Below are 10,404 nucleotides of genomic sequence, written 5' to 3'. Positions count from 1 at the left end.
ACCACTCCCACCCGCCGCCCAGATCAGGGACCCTCTCAGGTCCCCCCAGCCCGGACCCACCCACCCCTGCCCCACGGCAGGGCTGCCCCCCCCACCCCCCCACGGCGCCCCCAAGGCCACCACACTACCGCCTGCACCGGGCTGCCTTTATTGCCCGCACACGGCAGCAGAAACCACCGGTACACGTAGAGCCCGACCGCCGCCACGATCTGTGTGTCCACATCCCCCCCATGCCCCCCCAGCCCACCCTGTGTGGGCCGGGATTCCCCCCCCCTGCCCCGGGGCCGTGGGGAGGGGACAGGGGACCGTGGGAGCCGTACCGCAGCAGCCACCACATCCGCCCTCCCCGCAGTAGCCTGGCTGATGTCACCCTCCCAGAATAACAGCAGGAGCGTGGTGGGGGGGACAACACAGGAGCGGAAGCTGCCAGCCACAGGGGTGGCGGGTGTTCCTAGGAGGGACCTGGGCATCTCTGTGGGGTTCCCAGCCTGGATCGGTGACAGCTCCGTGCAGGGAGGGGACAGCAGCTGGGACTGTCACCTGGGTGGGGAGGCCAAGCAGGCCCTGGGTGAGTGTGGGTCTGTGCCCCCTCTGTCCCACGCTGGCAGGGCAAGTGCAGGCAGGGCACAGGCATGCCAGCAACCTGCGGGTGACAGGGACACGGCCACCACCCCTGACTGCCAAGGTCCTTGGCCCCTGCTACCCATCCAGCAGCTTGAGGATGCTCTCCCGCTCCTTCAGGGTCTTCCAGGCCTGGTCCTTCTCCTTCTTGGTGGGCGTGCGCTTCTTCTGCCGGGCAGCCATGATCTTGCGGAAGGCATCCATCACTTCGTTGTCAGCCATGCGGACACGCTGCCGCAGCTCCTGCCGGTGCAGCTCCTCCTTGGCCAGCCTGGGGGGGGACACAGATGGGGGTGTCAGTCCCCGCTGGGCAGCCTCCTGCCCACACCCATCCCTGCCCACACTCACCGCAGCAGTTCGTGCTTCTTGGCACGGTTGTGTGCGCTGAGGGCCTTCAGCTCAGCCTGCCTCTTGCGCAGCTCGGCCAGCACCTCGTCCTCCGAGTCCTCAGCCGGCCGGTCCTCCGACTCCAGCAGGCCCTGGGCCACTAGCTCCTCCTTGATCCGCCCCTCCAGCGACTTGGTGTGGGGGACACTGCCAGGGCGAAGAGTGGCTGCTGCCCACCACACACCCTTTGCTGACCCTGACTTGCCAGGGCAAAGAAGCCACCAGTCTGTTTGGCATCCCACGGGACAGCACCGAGCTCCGGGGCCACCTCAGCCACTCACCTGAAGGGCTTGTTCTGGCTGCGGGGAGACGTGCCGGCACCATCAGCTCCCGAGTCCTTGCCAGCAATCTCAGGAATGGAAGAGTCCTCGACGGGTGAGATGATGTTCTCCTAGTGACGGGAGCAGGAGGGAAGGGTCACTATGCAGGGCTATGGTGGTGCTGCCCCATGGGGCCAGGCCACAGCACAGCCCCACGGTGTCCACTCACCTCCACGAGGGCCTGCAGGAGACGCTGGGTCAGGGGTCCGAAGGGACAGCCATCCTCTGGCTGCTCGTGCTGGGCCTCCGACTTCTTCAGCAGAGCATCAACATCTGGGAGGAAGCAGGAAGGGGAAAAAAACAACCCCAAACACACAGAGGTGAGCAGTGGGGCAGGGCAGCCTCTACCCCAGGGGCGCGGGGCCGGGGCCCAGCTCTGCAGTGCATGGGTGCTCACAGCCCCTCCAGGTGCTTGTAGCCCCTCTGGACCCTTCACGTTGTGCAGAGGTGGGTGGGGATAGAGGTACCTTTGGTGTCCAACTCGGTCAGTGGCCCCAGGACGCCTTTCTTCTTGTCAGCAGCAGCCGCTGCGCGGGCTCCATCCTTCTGCTCCTCCAGCAGGTCCTCCTGGGCCCAGCGCTGGGAGTAATGCTTCCCCAGTGGCGGGATCTGTAGGAGCAGGGCTCAGCACAGCTCTCTGAGCCCCCCGCCTCGCCTCCCACCCAGTGCCACAGCATCATCCCCAGGTGGGAACGCTCACCATGAGGTGTGGGAGGGGACGGAGCCATCGAGGGCTGGGGGGGATCAGGGAGAAAGGGTAGGGGACAGGGCAAGGGGGGGTCCAGGTGGGGTCCAGAGTTTTTCACCTTGTAATGCTCAGCCTCATCCTCTGGTGGCTTGAGCAGCTCCTCCAGGACTCTGACTTCCTCATTGGTGAGATCAGCACAGTATGGCTCCACCGATGCCCAGAACCTGCGAGGATGGATGAATTGTGAGGGAGAGCTGCAGCAGAGACCACAGGAGCTGACACACTCCCCCATTACCCAGGATACCTCTTCCCTTGGGCTGGAGGCAGCCCTTGCACCAAGTGCTACAAGGAAGGAGACTGATGATCCCAATGCCCCCCAACACCCACACACCTGTTTGGAGCATCATTTTTGGGAATGCGGGGCACATCAATGGGATCATCCTGGAACTCGTATTCCTGGATCTTGGGCTGCAGGTTCTTCGACTTGGGCCGGCCAGGGCCAGGCCCAGTCCCGTGGCCCCCTTTGCCCTCCAACTTCTGCTTCTTGGGCTTCCCGTGTTTGACAGAGGTGCCCACATCGTGGTCCTTGCTCAGCTTCAGGAACCGCCGGTCGCCCTTCTTGTCCTGCCAGTCCGTCAGGATCTGGAAAAGAGTGATGCCTTGTCGGGTCCCGCACCTGGTGGTGGGTAGGGATGGACCAGAGGCAGCCCCTTGGCGGTAAGGAGCGGGACAGGGAGCCACTCTACGGCTGTGGTCCTGGCACCTGGGTCTCAGCCTCCAGGACACGGAGACGGCGGCTGGCAGAGGAAAGCAGCGTCTCCAGCTCCAGCTGCAGTGTGTCCAGCTCCTCGATGCCGATGCCGTCGTCCTCCGAGCGGGCTAGCACGGCCGTGTACCGGGGGCACACCTTCACGTGGTCCACCGACTTGAAGTCGTGGAACTGAAGCGGGCAGTCCTTCAGCTCACTCATGGTGGCGGGGATCAGGCACCGGAGGGGGGCTATGGGGGAACCGAGGTGGGGCACGGGGGGCTATGGGGGAACCGGGGAGTTATGGCAGAACTGGGGATGGGTGAAGCTGAGAGGAAAAGGAGTGGAGCAGGGGGCCACGGAGAGCAGAAGGGCACCGGGGCGCTGAGGGGAACCGGTGGGGATCACTGGAGCGCTGGGGGGAACCTGGGGGGGATCACCGGGGCACTGAAGGGAACCGGGGGGTTATCACCGAGGCGCTGAGGGGAACCGGGGGGGATCACCGGGAGGATGAGGGGAATAAGGCAGGGGGCGGCACCGGGGCGCTGAGGAGGCGGCGGGAGGCCCGGAGGGCGGAGGGGCGCCGGGGGGGCAGCGGGTGCCGCAGGCGGGCGGCGCCGCGGGGCCGGGCCGGGCCTAGGCCGTTCACCCCTTCCGGCCCCGGTACGCGGCGGGCGCCCCGCCCCGCGCTTCCCCATTGGCCCAGTCGCGCCCAGCGCCCGCCGCTCATTGGTCCGGCCCGCCCTCCATCTATCTTCCCTAATATGGAAGAGCTGCTAGGAGCGTACCAAGCGTGGCGGCGCGCGGGGGGATTCCGTGCGGGATCCCTCCACTGCCTCAGGGTGCCGCCGCCTCGGCCGCTCCTCAGTGCCGCTGGATCCCAGCTCTATGCCTTGGCGAGGCTACTCCGCCGCCGCCTGGGCCCTGGACGCTAGGCGGGAGCCTTCCGCTGTCCCCCTTCCGCCGCAGTGGGAGGTCCCGCGCATCCCGGAAGAAGGGACCGGCCACTTCCGCCTGCCGGGACCGGACCGCAGCTGCCACCATGGTAGGGCGGGGGGCACCGGGCCGGGTCGGCGGGGTGGCGGGCGGGGATGAGGGGGCCGGTGGGGTGGCGGGGTGAGCGGGATCGGGGGGGCTGCGCGTCGGAGGCGGGGCCTAGGCGGCGGGGCGCGGGTCCGGAGCGCTGACCCGGAGCTCTAATGCCGACTCCGCCGCCGTGTCCCCGCAGACCGCCACGCTGCGCCCGTACCTGAACGCGGTGCGCGCCACGCTGCAGGCCGCGCTGTGCCTGGAGAACTTCTCCTCGCAGGTGGTGGAGCGGCACAACAAGCCCGAGGTGGAAGTCAGGTACGGGGGCGGGAGGGGGGGAGGAAGGGTATCGGTGGAGCCCCGCTCCCTGCTGCCGTGCTGGCGGTACCTGCCGGTTCGCTGGGCAGCCCGGGTGCAGCTGGGCAGACCTCTGCACCCGTCATCTGCTGCCCCTTAGTCGCAGGGCTGGTGCCGGCAGGGAGCCGAGGAGCTGCAGGGAAGAGGGGGATCTAGCGTGGGATCCACCTTGGGGATGTACAACCAGCGTGTATCAGTGTGAAGCAAAACCTCCACAGCTCTGTGATCCCTGCGGCTCCCCACTTGTGCGCTCCCCTTCTGACCAGTAGATGCTTCTTTCTGAGTCAGTCCTGCCCTTCCTCTGCTCACAGGAGCAGCAAAGAGCTGCTGTTGCAGCCGGTGATCATCAGCAGGAACGAGAAGGAGAAGGTCCTCATCGAGGGCTCCATTAACTCCGTGCGCGTCAGCATTGCAGTGAAGCAGGTGAGGTGGGGGCCGCAGGCAGTGGGCCGGCAGCTCATGCCTGGCGTGGGGGAAGCCTCACTTCCCTTTCCTCTCCCCAGGCCGACGAGATCGAGAAGATCTTGTGCCACAAATTCATGCGCTTCATGATGATGAGGGCTGAGAACTTCTTCATCCTGCGCAGGAAGCCCGTGGAGGTGAGGTGGAAGGGAGGGGACAGAGCAGCTGCTGGCACTAGGATGGGGCTCCAGTGTTGAACTGGGATGTGAGGTCACATGGTGGGTGGTCTGGATGCTCATCCCCAGGGCGCTTCTCTCTTCCCCAGGGCTACGACATCAGCTTCTTGATCACAAACTTCCACACAGAGCAGATGTACAAGCACAAACTGGTGGACTTTGTCATCCACTTTATGGAGGAAATTGACAAGGAGATCAGCGAGATGAAGCTCTCTGTCAATGCCAGGGCCCGCATCGTGGCAGAGGAGTTCCTTAAGAATGTGAGGTTCTGAACCGGGAGGAGATGGGTCCCTTATTTCAGGAGCAGGGTGTGGGGCTCAAAGCCAGGGTGACCCTTGTGCCTAGAGCCTGTCTGCCCCATCTGTGGGGATGGTGGTGACACTCTGCCCAAAGAACCTCTTGGGGACTGGGGGGAGGATGCCCAGGGGGTGGATGATGCTCAGAGGTGCTCGCACCCCTTTTGTTTGTGAAGTGCCAGCTTTGAGACCCCCAGAGTGCGGTCAGGGGTGGCCAACAGCTATGGGGGACATGGCCCTTTCAATGGCTGCAGTGATGGGACATCCAGTCCCAGGGGGAGGCAGCAGGAGAAGCTGAGGCTGGACCTCCGTGAGCAGCAGCCGCCCTCCGCCTCCCTCCCCAATGATAGGGAGGGTGGTCAGGGCTGGAGGAGCACCCGTGGGCAGGGACTGACGGCCGCGTGTCTTCTCGTCTTTCAGTTTTAGGCCGTGGTGCAGGACCCCGTGGCTCCCCAGTGCTTGTGCCCGCTGGGCACCGTGCCTGCGTCTGCTCCCGTTCCCCCCGCGGACCCTGGCCGGGCCGGGCGGCCGTGCTGGGAGCAGCCCCCGCTTGCAGCAGAGCGGCCCCGCTCGCTGCCACTGTCTCGTCTCGTTTTTTAAACGGTCTCGTTTGCTGTAACCGCCGCCTCCGCCTCCTCCCTCCCTCCCGCCACCACCGACGGGGCCTGCGGCACCGGGGGCGGGGGGGGGAAGGCGGGGGGAAAGGGCTGTGGGCGGGGCCTGGATGGAGGGGGCGGGGCCTGACGGGTCGACATGGCAACGGCAAACAGCTGGGGCGGCCCCGACGGTGCGGGCAGGGCCGGGGGTGGGAAGGGGGGCAGTCTGGGGGGGGGGTTATGGAAGGGTTTGAAGGGGGGGCTGTGGGGTGCCAAGGGAGTTGGGGGGAGTTTCTCTGGGTGTGGGGCACAAAAGGGTTTGTAGGGGAGAATATGGGCACAGGGGCATGCATGCATGGCGTGGGGGGTCTGGTGTTTGTCCCCCCTTCGGGGCAGTGGAACCAGTGCGGTGGTCGGGCCCGGGGCTCTGCTGTCACAGCAGTGCTGGGGTTGGGGGGCTGTGTCCTGCAATAGACCACCACCTCAACACCCAGCAGAGCGAGGGGACAGGGGACCTTCTTGGCCCCTGGGGGAAGCAGAGCCACCCGCACCACCTCTTGCCCTCAGGCTGCAGTGGGACAGTGCCCCAGGGAGAGCAGTACCACGGGGACACAGCCCCCTGGCCGGGGGTAGCACTTGGCTCAGGTGCTGCTGCCAGAATAGGTGACATCCTGGCTGTCCCCCAGCCTGCCAGGCTGGGGACAAGGGCACAGCAGGGGGTGCACAGTGCAGCCAGGACACCAGCATGAGGCTTGGTGGGTCAGTGGATGCTGCGGCAGGGACACTCGGCTCGTTCAGGCAGAGGCAGGCAGGTAGGCATCTTCTCCCCCTCCCTGCCCACCCCGTGGGGCTGGGGACATGGGGCCAGTGGGCTCAGCCAGGGCTGGCCTCATAGGGCAGGCAGTACCCGGCCACCCTGACAGCCACCGCCACCCCTCGCTCAACCCCAAGCAGCTCAAGAGGGCCAGGCTGCATGTGGAGAGGGCCATCAAGGTGAGGGGCCTGAACCCTCCCCCGTGGTACATACCCACATTTATTGCATTTATGGCTCAGAGGGGAGAGCTGAGCCTGAGGGATGGGGACAGGCTGAGCTCTGGTCCCTCCCCAGGAGAAGAAGATCTTCATGGTGCAGGGCCCCTACCCTGTCATCCGCAGCTTGCTGCGGGCACGGGGCTGGGTGGAGAGGAAGCTCCCTGGCGCAGGTAAGGCGGGCAGCCAGCCGGAGCAGCATCATGTCAGCCAGGAGAAGCAGCTGCAGCAGGAGGAAGGTGCTGGTGCTGAGGAGGGGGAGGCAGTGCTGGACCCGCAGCCAGGGTCGGCAGGCTGTGGGGCAGGGCCTTCCCAGGGGACCTCAGAGCCCCCGCACTCCCCATGGCCACCCGATGAGGAGGAGGAGGAGCGATGGGATGAGGACCCTGACGGCTTCCACAACCTCATGGTTAGCTGGGGGGGGGCTGAGCTGTGCCACAGCCCCCAGCACCCTTCCCCCAGGACCCCTGCACACAGGGCACAGCCTGGGGCAGGGGGTGAGGGTGGGATGGGTGGGGGTCCATGCCTCACCCCAGTCCCCTCCCTCCTGCAGTCCCGGATGGTGCGGGACCAGGTGCCATACTTCATCTGGACCAACCGCTGTGGTGCTGTTGACTGTCGGCTGCTGCGGCAGGACCAGGTGGTGAACCACTATGCCCGGGTGGGCGCCTTCACCACCAAGGTGGGAGACTGGAGCCCCCGGGGGGAGGGGAGATGCAACAGGGGTAGGAGGGGGTCCAGCAGGGGCTGTCACCCTTCTGTAAACAGGAGGGGCTGTGCCTCAACCTGCGAAGCCTGCCCTGGTTTGACCAAGCCGACCCTGACACCTTCTTCCCCCGGTGCTACCGGCTGGGGACCACGGACGAGCGGCAAGCCTTCATTGGTGAGCTTGGGTCAGCACAATCCCCTGGGGCTGTCACCCTCCTGTTCCCCCTGCAGTGCTCCCAGTGCCACCCCTGTGTCCTGTTTGGGACTGGGCAGGGATGATGTCGACACCCCACACCCCCCGCAGACGATTTCCACCTGACAGCAGCTCGCAGCCTGCTCAAAGTGGCCCTGGAGAGGGCTGGGGATGTGCTGGCGGGGACAGAGCAGTGCCCAAAATCTGATGAGGGGCAAGGTGAGTGTGAGGAATTTGGCCTGGGAGGAAGGGGACAGGGAGTTTGGGGTCAGGGACATGCCTGGGGGCTGAGCCTCTGCTCAGGGCTGTGGCTTGGGACCCCCTGCTCCCTCCTGCCAGCCCACCCTGTGGATGTTCTGCCCATCCCTGTGCACCATGGCCCCAAGGGTGGCACAGCAGGTTCCCAGGAGCCATGTCCCTCACCCCATGCCATCCACAGCAGGGCCAGGGCCCCCCTTGCCCCCCCATCTGGTGGAAGAGGCCCTGCAGGTCTGCAGGCAGCACCTGAGCAGCCTGGGGCACCAGGACATTGACAGGGACCCCCCATCTGCGCACATGATGGGCACTGACTGGGACCACTTCCTGCAGGGCTACTACCGTGTGGTGCAGTGAGTGCTGAGTGGGATGGGGGGGACACCGTGGTGGGGATGGATGGTGCTGACCCCCCCCCCCATGTCCCTCCTGCAGCGAGGGGGCCAGGCTGGCGCTGAGCAGGGCGCAGCAGGAGCAGTGCCGGGCCCTGCTGCAGCACCTGGCCAGGCAGCTGCCCCAGTTTGGCATGGAGGGTGACTGCAACATCTGGATCCTCAAACCTGGTGCCAAATCCCGTGGCAGGGGTAAGGCTGGGGGGAGCTGGGGGGGGGGGGTGGCACAGGCTCCCCACCACGGAAGGGTTACACCGTCATTGCGTTCCCCCAGGCATTGTCTGTGCGGCGCGGCTGGAGAAGGTGCTGCAGCTGGTGGGGGGCTGTGCGGCGCCCTCGGCACGGATGGGTGAGTGGGTGGTGCAGAAGTATGTGGAGCGGCCACTGCTCATCTTTGGTACTAAATTTGACATCCGTCAATGGTTCCTGGTGACGGACTGGAACCCGCTGACCATCTGGTTTTACCGAGAGAGCTACCTGCGCTTCTGCTCCCGGCCCTTCTCCCTGCGCCACCTGGACCCGTGAGTGCCCCCCACCCTGGCGCCCCTCAACCCAGCACCCCAGCACCCCACTGACCCAGCCCTGCTCTCCCTGCCCCAGCGCCCGGCACCTCTGCAACGTCTCCATCCAGAAGCAGTACAGGCTGGCGCAGGGCCGGCACCCCCAGCTGCCCCCCGACCAGACCTGGTCCTGCCAGCAGCTCCAGGCGTACCTGGCACAGGTGGGGCGGGCAGGTGCCTGGGACCAGGTGATGGTGCCCGGCATGAAGGCAGCGGTGGTGGGTGCCCTACGCAGCGCCCAGGACCTGGTGGAGTCCCGCAAGGGCAGCTTTGAGCTCTACGGGGCCGATTTCATCTTTGGGGAGGACTGCCAGCCATGGCTGCTGGAGATCAACGCCAGCCCCACCATGGCCCCCTCCTCGGCGGTGACCCGCCGGCTGTGTGCCAGCGTCCAGCGGGACACGCTGCGTGTGGTGATCGACTACAGGGACAACCCTGCCTGCCCCACGGGTGCCTTTGAGCTCATCTATAAGGAGGTGGGCTGGGGGGCTATAGGGCAGGTACCCCCCCAGGCACCCCGAGCCCCCACTCCCTACCATGTTCCCTTGCAGGCGGCTGTGCCCGTGCCTCCATACGTGGGGCTGAAGTTGATGGTGGAAGGCTGCTCCCTCAGGAAGCCCCGGCCGGCACGGCACCGATCCTGTGGCAAGCCCCCCACCACTGTGCCCAGTGCCCTCCAGCACCCCATGCCCCCCAGCACCCGGAGCAAAGACACCAAGGTCCCCCAGCTGAAAGCAGCACGGGGGAAGACAGCTCCTCTGGGGCGACAGAGCCACTGCTGCCCCCCTGGCTCTGCCCCCCCGGCACCACTGCAGCCCCCGGGCTGCTGTGCCAGGAGCCAGGGGCTGCTGCCGCTCAGACACCCCCTTGGGCAGCCCCAGGCAGCTCTGCCCCAGCTGGATGTCCGTCCCCTGGCCCAGGTGCCCATCTCGCCTCGCCGTGGAGCCCCTGGCCACCCCTGGGGTCCCACTGGGGGGGCCCCCTCCTCCCCTCCTGGTGGGGTGCTGCACCCACCCAGGCTGGCACCCAGTGCCTGGCCACTGTTCCCCTGCCTGGGGCAGACAAGCTCCGCAGCGAGGAGAAGGCACACGATGGCTCCCAGGGGGATGCAGAATAGCTGTGATGCTGGAAGACACCCAGGAGGGGACAGCACCCTGCCCATCATCCCAGCTGGAGCAACACCAACACGGCAGCACCCAGCTCCCTCCCACCCCAGTTGGAGTCCATTGCTGGGTGGGGGCACCCGTCCCACCCCCCCCGGGGGCTGCAAAACACGTCTGTGACAGGGAGCCCAGCTCTGTTCCTCTGTGTGTGTGTGTGGGGTGCGGGCACAGACACAGCTGTACCCGGGATGGGGACTGCAGGCAAGAACCGGGGCTGCCACAGCACCTCCTCATTTGGGGGCAGCGAGTGGGCAGGAAAAGACACCCTGGCGCCTGCCTGCCTGCAGTCGCGCCTGCCAGAAAGAGCCATGGCGGTGGTGACACCAGCTCTGCTCAGGATGGATGGGGGGGGGCTGGTGCCCCCACCAATGTCATGGGGACAAGGTGGGGGACATGTCCTGTGTACGCCAGGAAAAGAAACGGGTGC

At 66.3% G+C, this 10,404-nt stretch overlaps 3 protein-coding genes across 3 annotated transcripts; 2 read left to right on the top strand and 1 right to left on the bottom strand.

Moving 5' to 3' along the window:
* Positions 1 to 284: 284 nt before the first annotated feature.
* On the bottom strand, positions 285 to 3,574 carry TADA3 (transcriptional adaptor 3). Its single transcript, XM_082487761.1, has 9 exons — positions 3,553 to 3,574; positions 2,780 to 3,046; positions 2,408 to 2,658; positions 2,135 to 2,240; positions 1,796 to 1,937; positions 1,498 to 1,601; positions 1,290 to 1,399; positions 970 to 1,155; positions 285 to 892 (listed from the first exon to the last, which is right to left on the bottom strand). Exons 2-9 carry the CDS (start codon positions 2,984 to 2,986, stop codon positions 700 to 702), a joined length of 1,299 nt encoding a protein of 432 aa, XP_082343887.1. The 5' UTR covers positions 2,987 to 3,046; positions 3,553 to 3,574; the 3' UTR covers positions 285 to 699.
* Positions 3,575 to 3,767: 193 nt separating this feature from the next.
* Positions 3,768 to 5,703, top strand: LOC309675453 (actin-related protein 2/3 complex subunit 4). The gene is made up of 6 exons (XM_082487772.1): positions 3,768 to 3,809; positions 3,993 to 4,111; positions 4,462 to 4,573; positions 4,654 to 4,749; positions 4,878 to 5,048; positions 5,505 to 5,703. Exons 1-6 carry the CDS (start codon positions 3,807 to 3,809, stop codon positions 5,508 to 5,510), a joined length of 507 nt encoding a protein of 168 aa, XP_082343898.1. The 5' UTR covers positions 3,768 to 3,806; the 3' UTR covers positions 5,511 to 5,703.
* A 646-nt stretch (positions 5,704 to 6,349) lies between these two features.
* Positions 6,350 to 10,181, top strand: LOC309675459 (tubulin monoglycylase TTLL3-like). Its single transcript, XM_082487778.1, has 11 exons — positions 6,350 to 6,547; positions 6,604 to 6,673; positions 6,789 to 7,118; positions 7,263 to 7,391; positions 7,478 to 7,592; positions 7,722 to 7,829; positions 8,050 to 8,218; positions 8,298 to 8,446; positions 8,529 to 8,775; positions 8,855 to 9,290; positions 9,366 to 10,181. The coding sequence occupies exons 1-11, from the start codon at positions 6,426 to 6,428 to the stop codon at positions 10,095 to 10,097; spliced, it is 2,607 nt and encodes an 868-aa protein (XP_082343904.1). The 5' UTR covers positions 6,350 to 6,425; the 3' UTR covers positions 10,098 to 10,181.
* The last annotated feature ends 223 nt before the right edge of the window (positions 10,182 to 10,404 follow it).

The sequence above is a fragment of the Vanellus vanellus genome (genome assembly GCF_965231255.1).
Source record: "Vanellus vanellus genome assembly, chromosome: 9".
Taxonomy (NCBI): domain Eukaryota; kingdom Metazoa; phylum Chordata; class Aves; order Charadriiformes; family Charadriidae; genus Vanellus; species Vanellus vanellus.
Note: the sequence above shows the minus strand (reverse complement) of the source record. Positions and strands in the feature narration are given on the sequence as shown.